General features: G+C 44.1%; 4 protein-coding genes across 4 annotated transcripts in view; 1 reads left to right on the top strand and 3 right to left on the bottom strand.

Annotated features, from left to right (window-relative positions):
- The window catches only part of vwa5b1 (von Willebrand factor A domain containing 5B1), a gene marked incomplete at both ends in the record, with an annotated part of 29,943 nt that extends 28,939 nt beyond the window's left edge, over window positions 1–1,004 (bottom strand). The window contains 3 exons of the mRNA XM_084446257.1: window positions 34–253; window positions 437–598; window positions 866–1,004. Of these exons, the coding sequence (XP_084302383.1) occupies window positions 34–253; window positions 437–598; window positions 866–1,004 (521 nt within the window). The remainder of the gene's footprint in view (window positions 1–33; window positions 254–436; window positions 599–865) is intronic.
- Window positions 1,005–5,304: 4,300 nt separating this feature from the next.
- On the top strand, window positions 5,305–17,418 carry ddx19a (DEAD-box helicase 19a; the record flags this gene model as incomplete). Its single annotated transcript, XM_084446139.1, has 8 exons — window positions 5,305–5,438; window positions 14,410–14,502; window positions 14,835–14,937; window positions 15,202–15,316; window positions 15,512–15,689; window positions 15,922–16,159; window positions 16,257–16,419; window positions 17,219–17,418. The coding sequence occupies exons 2-8, from the start codon at window positions 14,441–14,443 to the stop codon at window positions 17,416–17,418; spliced, it is 1,059 nt and encodes a 352-aa protein (XP_084302265.1). The 5' UTR covers window positions 5,305–5,438; window positions 14,410–14,440.
- Window positions 17,419–18,426: 1,008 nt separating this feature from the next.
- Window positions 18,427–19,209, bottom strand: ubxn10 (UBX domain protein 10; the record flags this gene model as incomplete). Its single annotated transcript, XM_084446138.1, has 1 exon — window positions 18,427–19,209. The coding sequence occupies one exon, from the start codon at window positions 19,207–19,209 to the stop codon at window positions 18,427–18,429; it is 783 nt and encodes a 260-aa protein (XP_084302264.1).
- An 837-nt stretch (window positions 19,210–20,046) lies between these two features.
- On the bottom strand, window positions 20,047–21,518 carry cptp (ceramide-1-phosphate transfer protein; the record flags this gene model as incomplete). Its single annotated transcript, XM_084446004.1, has 2 exons — window positions 20,047–21,082; window positions 21,385–21,518. 2 exons carry the CDS (start codon window positions 21,516–21,518, stop codon window positions 20,560–20,562), a joined length of 657 nt encoding a protein of 218 aa, XP_084302130.1. The 3' UTR covers window positions 20,047–20,559.
- Window positions 21,519–21,943: the final 425 nt, after the last annotated feature.

Raw genomic sequence — 21,943 nt, 5'->3', positions numbered from 1 at the left:
GTGATTTGAGACACCAGCCAACAGCGCTCTTACGCTCTGGGGAAGTTCGGGGAGAGACCCTGCTCCTCGTTGATGGTCCTCTGTACCCGGGGGGTGCACACAGGTGGTGAGGTGACACGGATGCCCCCGTTGGGGAGGGTGGGCAGCTCAGAGGACGTGCTGACCAGAACGTTGACCGTCTCCATGGGAGGGATGATGCCTAGGTTCACTACCAACACTGTCCTCTCCAAGTCCTCGTCCAGCAGGATGTGACCTGGAACCACAACAGCTGAGCTTTAACATCTACACGGTCACGCTTTGCGCTTCTCCATGCATAGCAACACTATCCTTACTGGCTAGGCTTTGTGGGCGTGAGGATGATTGCACCAAAGCCCGTGACCACTTGATAATGACGTTAGCTCTTAACAACCGTTGGAGTTAGCATGAGATGTCTTACCACTTCCACTATGAGGGGCCCCATTCACCGCACTGCAGCAATCAAAGTAACAGTCATCGATTTTAGCTTTGTCTTTGATTTGCACTGTTATGATTTGGCTGGATATCATCGCTTCGAATCCCACAACAGTACAGCATTCTTCCAGAGGATAAATGAAGATGCCTGTGTGGAGAAAGGCAACATGAACCAGAAGCTAGCACGCAAGCCAAACAAACTCAGTTGCGCTGATAGGGATGGGTTGTCTGGGACAATGCTAGGAGTTGTAATGTCAGAGTGGACTGGGAGAAGAGACTGGGAACAGAAATGAAGAATTGCAAATGAACATCCTCCAGTATTTGCCCCAGACCTTTCATAGTAATTACCCGCCTGTACTTTTTAATAAGGCTGTATAGTCCAATGTAAACCTTAATAATGAGAAGTCGATCTCACCCTCGATAGGATGATCCTCAATGTTGTTATAGGTCATCGAGGCGGTCATGGCCAGGGTGTATCCCCTGACACAGGAAGTGATGTCGGAGACACTGAGAGGAAGGGCATGCCGTCCCTCCTTGTTGATCAGGCCGGGCATGGTGCTGGTTTTAGGCTTCCGTTTCGGTAGCAACTGATATGAAGAGGGGGAAAAAAAACTCTTCAGAGACTAAAACTAAGAAAACCAAGCACCCAAACAGACCTTGATAGGAGCCTCTGATATCAAGGTCCACTGCCTTGTTCTCCAGACATGAGATCAAAGACAAAGGGAAGAGTCTCATAGCCTTTGAAGCAGTACAACTCCAGCTGTCTGCTCAATGCATCAACATGTTACATCGATGATAATCAAAATATCCGACTGTTTCTCCATGCAAATCATAAAGGGGATTGAAGACCAAAACATTACCGGGTGGCATAGATTAATCTCTAGCATAAATGCATTGGAAACTGGGGATGGCAAGGAAAAAGCATTATGACAAATGAGTGGTGAGTTTGATTTAGAACCTGCCATGATAGAAAATAACAAATGGACCAACACTGACAGGTAATACTCTGAAGCATAAAATATACACTTGTAGGATATTTAATGGACAATTGTGTGAGATGGAGCAATAGAAATCGGTCTTTTCTTATGGCCTGAATGTTTATGTAAATGTCATGTCATACACCACAGCCTTTATTCCCTCTCTCTCCCTCTCTCTCTCAAACGCACACACACACACACACACACACACACACACACACACACTTCTCTCTCTCTCTCTCTCTCTCTCTCTCTCACACACTGCAGGACAGCCTTATCCACAATATTGAGTTTATGAGTGCTCTGAGGGAGGCAATTTCTAAAGAGACAGACCCACTGACTTGCCTGCTGATCTAGCTGTGTCTCTCCAAATCAAAGAGTGAGAGAAACTCAAAGACCCTAAATACCACCCTTTAAACAACGAGGACAAAAAATGATAGACTACTTTATGAGATAAAAGAGTTTCTCTTCATGAACTGAATTACAATCAGCATGAGAATCTCTTGATGTTCTTTCTAGAGACGATGAAACCAGACATCAGACAACAGATGTTCTGAGTGAAATGGCATGTCGACCGTCTTCAGAACACTCATATTTCATAGACAGTGTTCCGTCTCTTATTAGTGAATGGGTTCTAGCCAGCACATTGTTATTACATGGAAAGGAAAAGGTCAGAGAGATGCAGCCATGGTGTTAGCAGCCACGGTGTTAGCGTGCTCTGCTCTCTGTGTCAACACTGCCACCAAGTGTCCTGTGGCCCTAACAACTAGAAGCAGAGACAAAGATCATTATGTTTGCAGCTCCAGGGTGCAGATCTCTCCAAGCACAGTGAGGCATAGATTTATGACATCCAGGCATCCTGACTATAAAGGAATGAAAAAAGAACCAAGAATAGTTGGACTGCAAACATCTTGGCAATGGAAATAACATCATTACACAAATGAATGAATGAATGAATGAATGAATGAATGAATGACAATATACATTAAAAACATATAATTTACAATTTGTGTAAATCCAATAATTGATTTGGTGCAATGCACTTAATCAATACAGGGCCAGTTCTTGCTTTGAACAGGAGTATTTTTCCCTTGTCTGACAGGTCACGAATTGTGATAATGGGTGTAAAAAGTGACAGACCTCGGGGTGCCCCTGTGCTTGTCGTATGAATCACCCTCAGGCACACAGAGCTGCTAATCCACCCATAGAGGATGCTGGCCATCATTAACCAGAAGCAGCATACAAGAAAGCAGACAAAGGTTAACCACCTGTTGAACCAGAAATGCTCAAATTTCTGGGTTACATTACATGCTGTAACAATCATAAATCCCTAATTTCAACATTATTTTGAATGGGGGAAGTGAAAAAATTAAACAACACAAATATGAATCATATCAACACTAATCAAAACATGCATACCATACAGACACATAGAATAGAAGCAAAACAACACATCTGACATCACAACATCAGCATCCTCTTACCTGTCATTTGTGTCAACCAAGGGATAGATAGTGAAGCCCACTTTTTAAATGAAAAATCTCCTTTCCTCCCCCCTTCTACTCCTCTTCTCTATTTTCTGCAGCCTGTCTGTGGCGTAGACCGTGGAGAAAATGCCAGCTGCCACAGGTGGCAGAAACTCTGAATGAAATGGCTATGGCTCATAGAGAACCAGGAAAGAAGGAAGAGGACATAGGCAGCAACATCTGTGGCAAATCAGTCAGCACAGCAACATGTGTTTATATAAAAAATATTTTTTTTTAAAGTCTCTCTCTCAGTCGCTCTCCTCCCCGTGGCTGGAGTTGGAGAGGCTCGCTGATAGAGAAGCGGTCCTGTGCAACAGATTAGCACCCCCCCCCCCCTTCCCCTCCTCCCCCCTGAATTCAGCATCAGCACCACCCACTCTCTCCCTCCTTGCAATCGATGACGAGGGACACCATTCACGTATTCTTTTTTATAGCTAGGGGACCAGACTAAATTAAATACAACATCAGCTGAGAAGGGGGGGGACATAAAGCATGTCTCCCCCTACATCTGGCAACCGTCTCCTTTAGCATCTCTCTCTCTCTTTCTCTCTAGAGTAGCCTACCATCTGGAACGCCCTCAATGTTTTGATTCTAATGTGGGAGTTTGGCTGTCTTCAGTCTATATTTTGTGACCACTCACTAGTCTGATCCATCAGTTTTCAGGTTAGCATGACAATCAATATAGACCTGAGTCGGCTGGCGTCTTTAAAGAAATTTGGATGGGGGGAGGGAAGAGGTGGTGTGGGAGGTATTGGTTGGCTGAAGCGCTGCATCCGCTTCGCAATTGAATTAAGCGGCTGCTGCCAATGAAAAACCTGTCTCTCTCCCTCTCAGTGGCTCTCTCTCTCTCTCTGTACGGTAACATGTTATTTGGAGTGCAGGGTAGCCTAATATGCCTACAACAATTTCAGAATCTTTGCTTTTGCCTGTGTACATACGTGTGCGAGAGAGAAATGTGTCTGTGAACATCAATTTTCACTCATCATGCCCGATGGACACAGCTGCCTTCAGGGTAAGATCAGGACACAGCACCTCTTCTTTAGCCCAATATGTCGTGTAGGCTACAGAAGCTAGTGCTCATTGGCTCATTGATTTCACACCCAGCAGACCTAGATGAATAGGCCGCAATAGTACAATCTGAAAACAATATTTAAAATGCTGTATTTTGGGACATAAAAGTCACTCCTGTCGCAGGCAACCAATAAATGTTTCAGTGGACTCATCCCACTTCCGTTACAGCCTACAATCAGTGGCACTGATAACAGCTGACACGTGTGCGCGCATTAGTTCCGACGGTCGACCGACACCAGTCACAAGTTCTGTTACCGGTTCCGTCTAACAAGAACTAAAATAACTCAAAGAGAACACTCGTTAACAATGGCTTCGGATTCTTGGGCATTGGCAGTCGATTTACAAGAACCTACGTCTGGGCCCGTAAGTTGTAGAGTTTAGTAGTGTGGGACCCTGGTCAGTTGGTGTCGATTGACCAGCATGGCATCAAAGAGCTAGCTTGGTGGCCAGCTTGTTAGCTTAGCAAACGTTAGTAGCTAGCAAGCTAACTGCAACTCACCCCATCAACACCATCGTGGGCTGAGACTTACTTCAGGGCTAGCTCCTGTCACACCTCAGTTTTGATCTCATGCTTGTGTCAATCTTGCAGTTGCATTAACTTTGATTTAGTTGGTACTAGACTTTCACGCGTGTTTAGAAATGATTTTGCATTTTATGCCTCTAACTTTAACACGAATAACCCGGTTTTTTCTCTCCATCAGTTCAGACCTATGCAGATAAGGGTTAGAGGTGCTGCATATAGAAGGGAAACTAATGGTAAAGTCATCACTAACGTTACTTACCCATTTGAGAAATTAGGACTGACTGACTAATGACTTTGATGTGTGTTTTTAATTCTATACATTATCTAACCAGGTACAGAAAAAAAAGTGGACATTCAAATGCGTGTGCCTGACCAACCAAAAGGCAACGCTGGGAGAGAGGGGGAAAAAGGTGATACTCTACTAGCAGCTACCAGGTCCACTCAGCTGTCACCAAGGGGGGCTGATTGGCCAATTATATGTGTGTGTGTGTGTGTGTGTGTGTGTGTGCGCGCGCACACACGTGCAGACAGTGCCTGACCTGTCTAGACCCTGAAGAAGATCCAAGTGATCGAAACGTTGTTTGTTTAAATAAAGTACCGGGAGCATTTATACTTCAGTGGCGAGCCCCTTTTTCATGAATTGAACGTTTTCTACAGTTTGGCCTCTGCACCCAATCAGGGATGTGTGTAAGACCTACTACAAACCTCTCCTCAGCTAGCCAGTCACGTGTCCCTTTTCATCCTTGTTTTGCAAGGTGACAGAGCAGAGCAGTCCCTGTTGAACAAGCTGATACGCAACAGTCTTGTGGAAAACACCAACCAAGTGGAGGTTCTGCAGAGGGACCCAAACTCTCCCCTGTATTCTGTCAAGACCTTTGAAGAGCTGAGACTGTAAGTGGGCACTGGTCAATCAGAAATATTTTGAACCGCTGAGTGTCTGTGTGAGTCCCAGGTGGTGGTAGAGAGTGGTTGGTTAAACTCGCTCCTTAAAGGAGCTCCAACAGTCCCTCCAAGAAGGATGTCCCTATTGGGCACAAATGCATGAACTGCACTTATTAGGTTCACTCTTCAGAAGTTTTGAGACGATTTATCACAGATTCACCCCTCCCAACATTCAGAGGAGAAATCTGGTCTGGTCGGTACTGATGTTCATCCCAGATTATCTTGTAATGTGAGGGGTTTACAGATCCAATCTTATACCTCCCGATCGGCTCGCAGACCCATCGGGGCGGCCCCGATAATATCAAACATGTTTGATATTTAATTAGCACTTTACAGGCGAGGCAGTGGCTTGTTACTCCCTCTGGCACAATAATGTCCTATAGTGTGTGTAATGGCAAAAATCACTCTATATTGTTTTTCCATTTCCATGGAGGCAGGTGTACTTGTCTGACTCGCAGCCATCCTAATCCCAAAAAGAAATCCAAGTCCAAACTGTTGCTTACAGTTAAATTGGGATTTATTTACAAAAGTAAATTAAACAAACAAATTAGATTCTCTGAATGGGCTCCGGGCTGTGGCTGAGGTCAATGACGGTATCGCCACACCCGCCTTTTCCCATCATGCGCAGTGCACCCCAATTTATCAGTGGCAGGCATCTTCACCTGTAGGGGGCGACACTGGACAAAACATTAAACACAAACAAACAAATTCAGCTCCTACACACCGGCCCCTAAATTGTTCTTTAAGAACCAATTTCATAATTTAACTACAATAGGAGCTATGAAACATAAATCAATTACTCAATCAATTACTGTCTAGAAATGATAAAGTTGATACAGTACTTCCCTTGGGCCTTTGCTTCATTCATCTGCCTCTAGGATGCAGCACAACTTGGTCACTGGCCTTTCAATGACATTTGTTTTTGTCTGGATTTGAACAGATCTGACCACATCTGATCTGTCAGGGAAAGTCTTGATCACTTTTCCGATCAGCCAGGAGTTTCGTGGGGCAGTCGCATCCGCGATTAAAACAATGTCTCCTATTGCAAGATTACGCTTTGTGTCATTCCACTTCTGTCGTTCTTGTAATCCTGCCAGATATTCTTTTGACCATCTTTTCCAGAATAAATCTGCAATATACTGTGCCTGTTTCCATCTTCTTTTTGCATACTGGTCCTTTTGATCAAACAGACCTGGGGGCAAAATCGGCTTCCTTTTCAGTGTGAGAAGATGATTTGGAGTCAAGGGTTCTAGGTCGTTCGGATCCTCTGAGAGCTTTGTGATGGGTCGATCGTTCAATATTGCTTCAGCTTCACATAAGACAGTGACCAATGCTTCATCTGTCAAGACTTGCTGCTGTAGAACGGATACTAGCACCTTTCTGACCAGCCTGATCATGCTTTCCCAAGCACCGCCGTGGTGTGAGGCTGCTGGTGGGTTGAAACTCCACTTAATGTCTTCATGCATAAATGATTTCTCAATCTTCCCATTGTTCAGTTCTGCAATAGCGGTTTTCAGCTCCTTTTCTGCTCCTTTGAAGTTTGTGCCATTGTCAGAGCGGAAGGTAGACACTGGTCCTCTACGGCACATGAACCGACGGATGGCACTGATACAAGAGCTTGTGTCCAAGGAGTGAGCCACTTCTAAATGAACTGCTCTACTTGTCATACATGAAAAGATGACTCCGTAACGCTTCACATAGGACCGTCCCTGCTTTATCTCAATAGGCCCAAAGTAATCTACCCCGACATGGGTAAATGGAGGTAAGTCAGGAGTTGTTCTTTCTTTTGGTAGGTCAGCCATCTTTTGATCACACAGCTTTCCTTTGTGACGCCTGCAAAACACGCACTTTGATAGGATCTTTCTTGCAGCTGAATTGGCGTGGGTGATCCAATACTTTTCTCTCAGCTTGGAAAGGATGGAGTTTCTCCCGCCATGCCTCAGCTGTTCATGAATGTGTCTCAGAATTAACATGGAGATGTGTTGATCCTTTGCTAGGATGATTGGGCGTTTGCTCTCTTCTGGCATAGCAGTCCTGGATAGCCTTCCACCCACTCTCAGAAATCCTTTCTCCAGAATAGGGTCCAGCTTGTAGATCGCACTACTTCTCTTCACAGGTTTTCCAGACAGCAGTGCACACATTTCACTGTTAAATCTTTCCTTTTGGCAGAACTGTATAATAGCACTTTCTGCCCTTGACAGGTCATCACTTGACAGCACTTGTCCCTTTGGGCCTCTGGCTTTCACCATCTCTTGGTTGATCTGATTGAGATCTGCAGGGGCAGCCAACATCAGTTGTTTCCTTTTTTGACTCAATTCCAACAGAGTCTTTCTTAATCTCAACATCCATGCTACTGCAGTTTTCAGTCTTTTCCAATCAGAGTAGTACATGATGAGCTGACTTGTTGCGCTGCTGTTCTGTACACTGATTGCATGCGCAGAGATCTCCTTTTTGACCTCTGGATCGTCTTCGTCCAGCGTGGATTCAATCTCGCAGTGCATCCATGTCCCCTTTGTTTCCCACAAGAATTCTGGACCTCTTAACCATGTCTTGTTGTTCAGAAGCTTGTGAACGGTCAATCCTCTGGACGCGTCATCTGCAGGATTTTGTGAGGTGTGGATGTACCTCCATTGGGCTGGGTCTGTCATTTTCCTTATTGCAGCTATTCTGTTGGCCACAAATGTTTTGAACCTCTTGTTCTCGTTGTTGATGTACTTCAGGACTGTGCTGCTGTCTGTCCAAAAACAGGACTCTTCAAGCTGAAGCTGTAGCTCCGCCTTTACCATTTTGTCCACCCAAACAGCCAAGACGGCAGCGGTAAGCTCTAAACGAGGAATGGTTACAGGTTTTAGTGGTATGACTCTGGATTTTCCAAGAAGGAAAGAAACGTGCACATCCTCCACTTCATTCTGTATCCTTAGGTATGTCACTGTGCCGTAGCCTACCTCCGAGGCATCGGCAAAGTGGTGCAACTGGGCGTGGACAGGTGGTCCAAAGTCAGGCGGCTTCAAGCACCTGCTCACGTAAAATTTTGAAAGCCCTTTCAGGTCAGTCAACCAATTGATCCATTTTTGCTGTAAATTTTGCGGAATTTCTTCATCCCATCTACAATTTTGTCTGCACAGCTCTTGTAAGATGTTCTTGGCTGGAAGCGTTACTGCTGCAATGTATCCCAAGGGATCATACACTGAGCTGACGACTGATAGAATCCCTCGTCTTGTTGGCCTCCTTTCCTTACAGTCCATGCGGAAGTTGAAGGTGTCACTTTCCATACACCATTGGAGGCCCAAGGCTCTCTCCATTGGGAGATGGTCTCTGTCCAGATTGAGTGCACTCACATTTTTTGAGTGTTCTTGCTCAGGAATGGTTTGGAGGACCTCACGGCGGTTGCTGACCCACTGGGTGAGATGAAATCCTCCTTTCTGGCAAAGGTCAGTAAGGTCTTTCACAGTCTGTACTGCTTTTTCCACAGAAGGTGAACTTTTCAAGCAGTCATCCACATAGAAATTCCTGTGCACAGTGTCAATCACTTCCTCCACGAAGATGTCCTGGTGGTCATCCGCAGTCCTTCTTAAAGCATAGGATGCACAGCTGGGAGACGACACTGCTCCAAATAGGTGCACAGTCATCCTGTATTCAACAGCTTCTTTAGTCAAATCTCCATCGGTCCACCATAAGAAACGGAGAAAGTCTCTGTGTTCTTTGGCTACTTGGACTTGATAAAACATGGACTTAATATCAGACATAAATGCAACGGGTTCTTGTCTGAATCTCAGGAGCACTCCTATTAAGGAACTTGTGAGGTTTGGACCCTGAATAAGCTCATCATTCAGGGACGTTCCTTTGAATTTAGCTCCACAGTCAAAAACGACCCTCAACTTGCCTTTGCGTGGGTGGTAAACCCCATGATGTGGAATGTAGAACACATTGTCTTCACCATCACGCCTTTCATCCTCAGGGACAATCTCAGCAAAGCCCCTTTTAATGACATCCTCCAGAAATGCTGTGTACTCTTGATGAAACTTTTCATCTCTTTCCATTTTTTTTCTTATTCCTGTGAGGCGCTGTTGAGCAACACAACGGTTGTTAGGCATTTTTACCTTTTGGTTCCTAAATGGCAGCTTTAGACTGTAATGTCCTTCTTGTAACTTCACAGACTGCTCCATAATGTCAATGAATTTCATCTCTTCTCTTGACATTTCTTCCTTGTCCTCAGCAGCCTTTTCGCTGAAATCATGTTCATACTGCTTCTCCAATAGCAGCTCCAGTGACTCAACAGATATTCTGTTCATATTGGCAACATGATAGCCATCATTATTAACATCACCTTTTCCATCCTCACTTATGCCACTCACGACCCACCCCAATAGGGTTTTAATGGCAAAGGGTCCCTCACCTTGACTGTTCACCACTTCCCATGGCTCCAGCAATTTTGAAGCATTTGTACCTATTAACAACTCTACTTCAGCCTGGATTTCAGGGACGTCAACGTGATCAAGGTAGGACCACTTCTTGAGGGTTTCAGACTTGATGATGCTCGCTGTAGTCACTGGTATGGTTTTTTGGGTGTAAACATTGGGAAGTGCGTAGTACCTTTCTCCCTTAAGGCTAGATATCTCAAGTTCACTCACAATGTGTGTTGACACTGATGTCTTTGGGCTCATTGTTAACAAGCAAATCTTTGATCTTTTCCCAGTCAGGTTCAGCCGTCGCATCAGTGCTTCAGAGCAGAAGGTAGAAGTCGACCCACTGTCCAAAAATGCATAGGTCTGAATCACTTTGTTGCCCTTTCTTGCTTTGACCTGAACTGGAAGAATCGGGAGCATTCCATGGCTACCGGCCCCTGTTTGGCTTCCAAAGGCTTGAGCTGACACGAGCACGCTGTTTACAGTTAATCCAGGTTCACTGGTATTCACTGCCTTGTCCACCTTGGTCTTGAAGTGAATGTGTAAAGCCGTTGGATGATTCATGTTGCATTTGTCACAGATCATGCGCTTTTCGCAATTCTTGCTTAAATGCCCAGTTCTGAGACATCCAAAACACACTCCCTTTTCCTTTAAGAAGTTGACCTTTTCACGGTGTTGGGTTTTGGTGAACTGTTCACATTCCTTAAGATGGTGACCTTGTGAACAAAATAAACAATTACTGTTGCTCATTGTCTCACTCAGTCTGGTTTGCTTTGTCTCCTTGTAGTGTGGTTTGTTAACAGCACAGACATTAGTGGCAAAGTTCTCTTTTTTTGGCTTTGGGTTTGTTACATGTGCATCCTTTCTGGGCACATCTCTCCAACTGGGCACATCTCTTTTGATAGGTGCTCCTCTTTCAGTGGCAAGGATATCCCCAAAAATGGGATCAGACAAGAGCTTGTATTGACGTTCCACAAATTGAACAACATCACTGAAGTTTGGTTTGCGTTTTTGGTTTTCACGAATGCCACACGCCACAGTTCTGAATCGTTCCCTCAATTTGAAAGGAAGTTTTGAAATCACAACTTTAAGATTAGCAGACATATCAAGTTCTTTCATGTCTGGCAAATCAGCCATTGCATTGTTGCATCCACGCAGGAATAAAGCATAATCCTGGAGCAAGGTAACATTCTCCGCCTTAACAGCAGGCCATTGGCTGAACTTTTCCATATATGCTGCAGTGATCATGGTTTCATTGCCAAAATGCTCTTGTAGGAGGGATTTGGCCGCTTCAAAGCCTCTTTCTGCATCCATATGTAAGCAACTTTGCACCAGGTCTCTTGGACGCCCCCTGGTGTACCTTTCCAGAAAGTACATGCAATCCCCTTTGGTTGTGCATTTCTCTTCAACACAGTGTTTGAAAGCTTGCATGAAAATCTTGAATTTTAAAGGATCGCCTTCAAAGACAGGTATTTCTCTTGGTGGAAGTTGGCTTGCCTTTTGTTGTTCTATGAGCAATCCAGATATTTCATTTTGCTTTTGTAGAATCTGTAGTGGGGAGTTGTCATTTATGCTTGCAACATTTGTGTCGGGCCTGGCTCTGGTGTCCACTGGTGGTGTGCATTTTTTGGGCTTTGCACCAGGGCCCACAACCTTTGATGACATTGACTCCTGTGGCTCAGATATTACATTTGTTTGTCTTGATCTGTGCCTTTTCAAATATGAGCTCATTCCATCTCCATCAGAGAACGCTCGTAAAACCTCTAGTTCGGCATCTGCAGCTTTAATTTCACCCTCAAGGTTAATTTGCTCCATTTGTCTGCGCAACCTTTCCGCCTGTTCCTCCAATACCTGCTTTCTTTTTAGAGCTTCTGCGTGCGCCAGGAGCGCGGCCCTCTTGGCTTCAGCTTGTACACACGTAGCCTCAATTGAGGCCTTTGATCTTATTGACCTTAAACTGGAGCGACTTTTAATTGTGACATTTGATGCACTGTCAGATGGTTTTATTTCATCGTCATCTTCACCCTTTCCAGTAGTGCCATCCCGTGCACACTTATTTCTTAATATTTCTTTGACGTTGTGGGAAAATTCATTGACACCCAGTAGTTTTGCTTTGAACCAGATCTCATGTTTTTCCCCTTCTTCAGTAGGTAACAACTCAAGCAGGGCATTATGCGCCTTCTTTGCATCGAAAATTAATAATTCATATTTGTTGAAGTTACCCTCTATTTCAGAATCATCACTGGATTCAATCAACCCTTGAATTGTGCTTTTTAAGCTGGCAGCTTTGTTTAGTTTAGATTTTCGTGCTTGCTCCAAATCCCTTATTTTCGAAAGCAATGCCTTTTCTGTTAGTTTCACTTGTCGTTTTTCAACAACTTTTATATTACTTTGAGCGTTAGGCTCTTTGACCTCCTCAGTTTGATCATCAGGTATTTTTTCCTCATGCAAATCAACCTCTTTCGTTTGATTGTCCTTATTTCCTTCCATGTTTTCCACCAAGCAAATGTCGCATAAACACCCAAGAATGGAATTCGTCCTTGTTCAATCAGTATAGAATTACCAAACACCGTTCCTTTAAGCTGCCTCACTAGGCCGCTCACCACTCTCAATTGTTTGGCAGCATTTGGTCGCGTCAAAGAAAAATTGAATAATAATGAACAGCAAAGGTGAGCTCAAACTTAACTTGGAATTCGTTTCAGTAGTACTCAAAGAACATATCCAATAATTTCAAAAAGGTTTGTTTTTTGAAGAACAACATACCACTTAAGAAGTTTCCTTGTTCTTTGCGTTGCGCGTTTCCTTGTCTCAATAAGCGCGCTTGTTCATTCCAAGACAATTCTCTATTCCAAAGTTAATCCATTGTAGTCCAAAGCGGCGTCATTGACTATTGTAATGGCAAAAATCACTCTATATTGTTTTTCCATTTCCATGGAGGCAGGTGTACTTGTCTGACTCGCAGCCATCCTAATCCCAAAAAGAAATCCAAGTCCAAACTGTTGCTTACAGTTAAATTGGGATTTATTTACAAAAGTAAATTAAACAAACAAATTAGATTCTCTGAATGGGCTCCGGGCTGTGGCTGAGGTCAATGACGGTATCGCCACACCCGCCTTTTCCCATCATGCGCAGTGCACCCCAATTTATCAGTGGCAGGCATCTTCACCTGTAGGGGGCGACACTGGACAAAACATTAAACACAAACAAACAAATTCAGCTCCTACAGTGTGTGATGAGCCATTATTTTCAAATCTTGTAGCGTGTGCTTGTTTGAGATTCGCAAGAAGAACATCTGTTAAGATTCTCCTTATGTGCGTGATGCAACCTGATTTCGAAATCGGCTGGGATTTTAAATATCTTGTGTGAGCCTGGCATTATATAGCACTTTTATCCAAAGTGCTTTACACATTCACACACCCATTCACAAACCAATGGTGGCAACTGCCATGCAAGGTGCTAGCCTGTTCGTTGGGAGAAATTTGGGGTTCGGTGTCTTGCCTTAGGACACTTCGACATGTGGAGAGGAGGAGCTGGGATTCGAACCGCCAACCCTACGATCATTGGACGACCCACTCTACCTCCTGAGCCACAGCCGGTCGCAAACGGGAGAGCTCATAGAAGCGTGGTTTAGAATCCCGCCCTGGACAAGTCCTTAACATGGGTCGAACCAAAACAACACAACGCAGAGCCAGAGTACTGCCGCTACATTTGGTGCCGTGACCCAAATGCCCAGTGGTGTGGAGTGAGTTTAGAGGGATGAGTGTTTAACTGAGTGACAGTGTCCTCGTGAGTCCCAGGTAGTGGTAGCGAGTGGTTGGTTCAACTCACTCTTGAAAGGAGCGCCAACAGTCCCTCTGAGAGGGACGTCTCTATTGGCGCAACGGTTAGCGTGTCCGACTCACAAGCGGGAGAGCTCCTAGAAGAGTGGTTTCGAATCCCGCTCTGGACAAGCCCTTAACTTGGGTCGAACTGAAACAACAGAGCACTACCACTACACTCCCTTAAAGGGGTAGTTCCAAATTTTGAACATAGTCGTAAATAGGGAGGCGGAGTGATACGTAACTAGCTGGCACTGTCGACACAACAAGGAACAGAAGACTGGACTATTCTCTTACTATCAACACAAAAACAAGTTACAATGGCCACATTTGAAAGTGATATGTCTGAGTTTAATGAGGAGTTTAGTTTATCTAGCTATTACTTGTTTGGATGAAGTTTTCTTTAATGCTAGCCATTTCGGTTTGATTGCACCAGCATTAGCATTCCACTAATGCTGGAACGAGAGATGGCAGGGAATAAGCTGAAAATGTTCTCCATCAATCAACAACATTATGGGTATAAGTCATAAATGAGTCTCCAAGTCCAAAATTCTGAACTACCCCTTTAAGCTATCCAAATGTTGTGGGTGTAGTGACAATGCTAGTTTGCTGCAGAATTGGATAGCCTACTGCATGTCACATGGCAGTATTTCTTTATTGTTCTATAAAATGACTCATTGTCTCATTCTGTATCAGGAAACCTGAGCTGCTCCAAGGAATCTATGCTATGGGCTTCAACAGACCTTCTAGGATTCAAGAGAATGCTTTGCCAATGATGATGGCAGAGCCGTGAGTACTCATGTTTTTTCAGCTCAGTGCTCCCAGGGCTGGTGTCCCAGATATTGCTAAAGGTTACTCTGAGATTTGACTGAACCTAACCCCCATCTTTAAAGGGGAGTCACCTCTGAAGGCTGGAGTATAGAACTTCAAGGCAAGGCTTGATGTATGCCTGGGAGACCGTCTTTTAGTGTTCAACACTATAGTACAAACACATGAATGGTCAATATGGTTTCAACATCACAATCTGCCTTGGTTACTTGTCGAGACCATAGTCCCCTATTGTTCTCTCTTCAGTGTGTTCTCTCTTCAGTGTGTACAGTATATGTTCCCTCTGGTTCCAGACCTCAGAACCTGATCGCCCAGTCACAGTCTGGCACAGGCAAAACGGCTGCCTTTGCACTGGCCATGCTCAGCCATGTAGACTCAGCTTGCAAATGGCCCCAGGTGAGTAAATTAATCTTCACACTTGTTGTCAGACTTGACTATTAGGAGTTTGGTTACCCGTTAGAGTGCTGTAAAAGAAGTCAACTGAGTTCGAATTGCCTTCAGGGGATAGGCTATAGGTCTGCTGTTTATTAAAATATGTCTGGAACACAGGTAGTGTTAAAGTATACTTGCTCTAATCTGTCTATATGTCTGCCATGCAACTGTACAGTTTATTCAATAAAGCCTCTCATTTCCTGAACTTGCTTACTTTTGCCCCTTAAGTGCCTTTGCATCTGCCCAACGTACGAGCTAGCTGTGCAGACTGGCAAAGTGATCGAGCAGATGGGGAAATTCCTACCAGAAGTCAAATTGGCATATGCCATTCGCGGCAATAGATGTAAGTGTGATAAATTATTTTGAATGTAATGCTATTACATTTTAGTTGGATTATAGCCATGGTCCCAAAATACAGCAGTCTTATTGCAAAATCTATGCTTGATTTTGTATGCTACAAAGATTCATATTAGATGCGTTAGTTACATCAGTAACACAAGGTCCTCCTACGTGTGGCTACTGTATGTCTGTTCCACAGTGGAGCGTGGGACCAAGGTCCAGGAGCAGATAGTCATCGGGACACCTGGTACCGTCCTGGACTGGTGCTCCAGGCACAGGTACATCGACCCCAAGAAGATCGGGATCTTCGTCCTGGACGAGGCTGATGTCATGATTGCCACTCAGGGCTTCCAGGACCAGAGCATTCGCGTCCAAAGGTGAATCGTCCTTGTGATTCATATATACCTATCTTTATGGAAACTGATTTAGGTTATCAGTTATTTCTATGTTCTTACACATAACATGTTGTTGGTAGACACATGCAGTAGGACTCTTGTAAGTGAACGTTTTTAGTTCTAGCTCTCCCTGTTGCCATTAAACCCGATAAGTCTGCAGACGAACATGAAGACAGCAAGTTCCTGACGTGTTCTCCATGTTCCCACTCCTCAGGTTGCTGCCAAAGGAATGCCAGATGCTGCTGTTCTCCGCCACGTTCGAGGACTCTGTGTGGAACTTTGCTGAGAGGGTTGTGCGGGACCCTAACATCATCAAGTTGAAGCGTGAGGAGGAGACCCTGGACACTATCAAGCAGTACTACGTGGTCTGCAAAGGGAATCAAGACAAGTTCAATGCGATCTGTAATGTGTATGGAACCATTACAATCGCACAGGCTATGATCTTCTGCCACGTGAGTCCTCTGTCACATCCTAGTGTAGAAGACATGCAGTACTGTGTTTAGCCTGTTAGTGTTGAGTTGATGTTGAGGGCCTAACTGATGTTTCCAGACTCGCGTGACTGCTGCCTGGCTGGCGGCTGATCTGTGCAACGAGGGCCACCAGGTGGGGCTGCTGAGTGGGGAGTTGACTGTGGAGCAGAGAGTAGCCATCATCGAACGCTTCAGAGAGGGCAAGGAGAAAGTCTTGGTGACCACTAACGTATGCGCCAGAGGTAATAACAACATTACCGACATCGTAAACATTAGAAAGACGAATGAGTTCGTTCCTGACGTTTGAAGATAATGTTTTACCACACTTTTAAAAGCTATTTGTTTCTTACTCATGTAACAAGTATTTGCATGACAGGGCTCGGGATTAAGGTAAATGTGACACTGGTCATCTGGTCATATTTTATATTGCTAACATAGACTATGACATTTGTAACTAAAATTCCCTTCCCTAAAAGCCACCATTCTCTCAAAATGTTCAACGGCAAATTTACATTAGTTGTGTTAATACCGCATTTAAGTCGGCTACATGCATAAACAAATTTCAAATTAAATAATTTGTAACCTATACAGCAACAATCACTAGATTTAATAGCTTGTATCAACATGACAAATGTCTTTCTCTCAGTGAGTAAAAATAATTTAGTGAGTTTTTGAATCTTAAAACTATGCAGCCTTTATGGCAACGAGCATGCAAGAGAATGCCTGTGTATCAACACAACCCGTGTTGACAACACCTGTAACGGGAAAATGAAATCGGCTCACATAAAATAATTTGCAGAATAAATTATGGTCGAGCCAGTTAGGTTGGTATGGTCATTATTCTAATTAAAGCCATTTCAAGGACTGGGAAACATGCCGGTTCTCTGTGTTTGTGTTTAAATTTCAGGATTTCTAAATGATGTATTTTGAAAGCAGTGGCATTAGCTCTCCCAGTGGTCTTTCAAACCATTGCCAGGCCAGCAAACAGGTAATGCCTTGCATGACATTAAAGGCTTTTCCTTTATTGTGTTGATAATGCAGGTATTGATGTTGAGCAAGTCTCCATTGTGATCAACTTTGACCTCCCGCTGGACAAATATGGGAACACTGACAACGAGACCTACCTTCACCGAATTGGCCGCACGGGCCGATTTGGCAAGAAGGGGCTGGCGATCAATCTGGTGGAGAGCCAGCTCAGCATGGCCAGACTTAATGAGATCGAAGACCACTTCGGTATGTAGCTACAATATATTCTCACTATTCTCACTAAACCTTCTTATCTTTTTGCATGCAATTGTAATCACTGGATTGATTTCATCATAGGCAAGAAAATACAGAAACTTGACCCCGATGACCCTGATGACCTTTTAAAACTGGAGGAAGTCCACAACTGAAGAGGCCCCAAAGCCAACACTCATCATTCAGTGCATCTATTTATGCAGTTTGATGACATGTGCAGAGATAAACAGTTGCTGTTAAGCTGTTGGCAACATAATTTACACTTCCATGTACATAATTTAATGATCAGTCTAGTTCTTAGACTGGCATCCCTTTGACATTGCCAGTGAATAGCCTACTTCTTGGTTTGGTTTTGAACATTTATATAACTAAAATGTTATATTTTATGAATGTATGAATTTAAGAGGTTGGTTGTTTTAGTTAAGTGAAGTTGTATTACTAACTGTTTGTGAAGGTCAAAATGAAAGGTTTGAGTCCCAATTTGTCAATCTTCTCCTTTAGCTTAATTGCAGTCGCGTTGCACATCACCTAACAACCATACCCAGTGCCATGTTGGAAGACCACTGACAAAATGTGGAATCAAATACATAGGGTATAAAGCCAATTTCTGTGCGATGTTCCCATGCAATAAGAAAATATAAATATTAGCACCTATGCACCAGTTTGATGTGTAGCCAGATTCAGATTGAAAATTTAGGCTAGACAACCAAGAGAATGTGTTCAATAATGGGTTCACCTGAGCAGGAATATAGATATATATATATATATATATATATAGTGGTAGAAGTGCAACTTAGGGTCTGGCCCAAGCCTCCAGACCCAGGGAATATATATATATATATATATATACACTCAATTATCGAGTAGGCCTATGATACATCTGAGGGCACAAAAAGCAGAACATGCATTCCTGAGATTTTTTGTGTGTGTGGAAAAAGGGTCTTTATTGATATGACAATTTTATGAAAAAAATATATACATTCAGTCATTTCTTTCTTATCCATCTGTATTCAGGGTGAGTCCATTGAGCTGTCTTTTTGAGAGATGCACAGCACAGACCTGTTCACTATGCTACACTGGGCCAAAGTCAGGTTCAGGTCTGTGAAGGTCCTTCTGGGGACATCCACGGTCTCAATAAACCCATGCTCGTACCTCGTCCCATACCTGGCCTCTGCATTGGCTATTACCGACAGCAGGGAGTCTGTCGGGAGGAAGTGTTGCTCAAACCTCCTCCCACATGGGGCACGGATGGCAAGGAGCAAGCTGCCTTGAGGGATAACTGAAGGGCTTTCTGTATGAATGGTCATGGTCCCTGGGTCTGGAGGCTTGGGCCAGACCCTAAGTTGCACTTCTACCACTCTCCCCATCTCGGGGTTGCTACGGGTGGCGGTTTGGGTCCTCACAGACGAGAGGTGGTGCTCTTGGGGTCTGGCCTGAAGAATGAGGTTGTCAGACAGACTAAGCTTAGAGGTCTTCGGCCCCATGACACCTCCGCTCACTGATACGTCATCTAATGATTTCTTTTCAATGGAGGGAAGGACCTTGTACTTGTTCAGAGACGGTGAGGGCGCATCAGGGACATTCTGCAGGAGCTCCGCCACTTTGTCTGTCGTGCTTAGCCGATTGGTCTGCCAGAGGAAAGAGCGAGAGCGGAGGACACGGTCTGACCTGTCGTACTCACCGGCGGGGGGCTTTGGGGTTACAGGTGGGTTTTGAAAGGCATCCGTGTGTGGGTTGTGGCTCAGGGTGGGTCGGTTACGCCCTTTGGAGGATTTTGGCCTGGTCAAATGCATTGTTCTCTTAAGGGTTTGACGTTACACTTATAATTCTGAATGTTGAATTGTACTAGTGCTAATTGATGGATGTCATATCATTCCCCTGAATCTGTTGGCAAGAGAAAGAGAACGGTTTGATATATGACATTTCGTCATAGTACTCGCCAGACACACAGTATATTTACTATATAGATATGATCAAGTGCAGTGTTTGCGGTCTTCTTGAGACCTCAGAGCTCAATTTCTGAGACTTGGGCACCATATTGTTGCACTGCGACTACTAGATATCTAACTATAGCTTCCGCCTCCTCACGCCTTGTTGATTGAGTGTGGAAAACAGGTCAAGACATCGGTCTCTGAAATAACAAATCCTGCAAGTGTACAATGTCGCATACCTTGCATTTTTGTTCATGTATCACTTCGTGCAGTTTCTAGGCTCCAGCGGGAAGTATTTCAGCTTCAGTGAAGTTAACAACACAGCCACGTTACCTTGACAACCCCTGCTCGCCTCGAGCTGAGCCTACAACAGCAGAGCCCCCTGGTGTAGAAAGTCCCTCAGTATTTACATTATTACTTTTATATATAATTAATTTCTTCTATAAAAGGTGGACAATATCAGCTTGCTCTGTCTGCCACAAATGCACGCATTTGAAGCAAATTAAGTTTATACCTGGCATCTATACATAATTCATAATCAGATTCTCAGAATATTCCTATTTAGCAGATATAGCACAACAACTTCAGGTCTCGACGTTCAGTTTATTGACCCAGGTCATACCAACATAAATCCTAAATTAATAAATCATTCACATTTCAAACAATGGTCAGGTTATCAGACCATTTAATGGTTGAGATTATACAATATATTTCAGTGCAAGACAATCTATAAATACATTCAAATGGAATTACAATAAGATTAATACTGTTCCCTTTCACTATACTACAGTACGCAGAGGCATTAAGTTAAATGTATCATAAGGAGAGTATGTACCAAGTAAGTAGTCATTGTATGCAGAAAATGTGTACTGAAAAAGCAGTGTTGGAAATAATTAATTGACTCGGTCATGACATATTGACTGGTCTGACTAACTACAGTAGGTTTGCAGGTCTCTTTTGTAAATTAGTTTTAGTATCTCAATGAGACTAAATAAAAAATACTATGTTGTACTACTACTAGTACTACTACTACTACTACCTGTAGTAGTAGTAGTCTACTTGTAGAAGACTAATGTAATTCCTAATATATTTGTGCATGCTATATGATACAGAAATACAAAATGTAGTACAAGGAGCAGCAGCAGCTTGTCAGTTCACGGGGCCAGGTTGGACCACAGCAAATACAGTACTGTTTCCTCCCTCTAAGCCTGTCTAAGGCAAGTCCAGTAGGCTATGCTGGGCGTAGAGGTCCTCTGTCACCTGATACACCTCAGAGATGAGAGGTATGGCATCCCCCAGCATGGCCACCACTTGTTCTGGGGTGCCAACATTCATCACCTCGAAGAAGGTGGGACGCCCAGGAAGGGCGAGGAACGCCATGCCCGCAGCTTTGCGGATGATCCAGGCGTGATGCTGGGATAGAGACTCGTTGTAGGCTTCAGAGCACATGACAGAGGTCTTGCTGTCGTCTGTGCTGGTACGCAGCCTTTCCAGGAAGAGCTCCAACCAGCGCAGGGCACGATGAAGCCTCAGTAAGGTACGGGAGCCAGATTCAGGGAAGCTGCCTTTCTTGGTCAGATCCACCAGTTCATTCTCCAGCTCATATTTCACCATAGACTGGATAGTGACATAGTGTGCCCCATTCTCGCCATTGAGGAGGTTGACCAGGATTTGGATTTTGTTGACGGCGTCTTTGGAGATGAAGGTGAAGACGCTTCCCAAGCTGTTCATGAATCTATGGATAAAATAGGAAAGATAATTCAATTCCACATAACACGCATTGGTCCACTTAGTGGTTAATTTTAATACATGACGTTCCCTTCATTATGTATGGCATTCATCTTCAAAGAGCTCACTAATACAGTTGCTAGCTGTAACGGTTCAACAACATCCAGTGAAACGATGGACAAAAGTCTTGGACTCTAAAAGCGCGGTCAGTATCAGCATAATCCATTAAGGGGATAAACCCAAACACAAGTCACAGAGCACATGAGCATCTGCTGTGTTAGCTTGCTAAACGGAATTAAGACAACTAACCTCACAAGACCACGCCAACCAGCAACATAGTGTTCAGTGAAGACCTCTTTGTTTTCAGAAAGGCATGCCTTAAACGTGTCAAGAACCTCCCGTAAACTGAATTTCTGCTCCTCCAGTGAAACAGAATTTGCCATGTCTACCCGGAAGTGGTGATGTTACGTATGAGATCGAAGTGCCGAGGCGCTTGTCAGGCACGTAGGGCAGGTCCTGATGAAACCCCCGTATCGAGACTCTTTTTTAGATCACGTGACCGATGACAAACGAGACCTCGGTCACGTGATCGGTTTGGTTCGTGATTCGAGTCGAGTGGTCCATATATGGAAGCGAAATCCGCCTTACTTTGAATATTGTAGAAGTCGGTTGGTTGTTGCGTCGAGTTGGAAGTGTAGTAGAAGTGTTCAGGGCTGAGTTTCCCAGAGGCATCGTAGCGCTACGTTCATCGTAAGCTATGGCGTTCACGATGCCTCTGGGAAACTCAGCCCAGGATTGTTTTGCATACGTTTGTTGGAGGAATAGGATATGTTTTAGAGGAATCAATAGAAGTTCCCTTCCCAGTCAC

This window comes from Borostomias antarcticus (genome assembly GCF_949987555.1).
Source record: "Borostomias antarcticus genome assembly, chromosome: 11".
Taxonomy (NCBI): Eukaryota; Metazoa; Chordata; class Actinopteri; order Stomiiformes; family Stomiidae; genus Borostomias; species Borostomias antarcticus.
The sequence above is the reverse complement of the archived record's forward strand: the minus strand, read 5'-3'. Positions and strand labels throughout refer to the sequence as shown.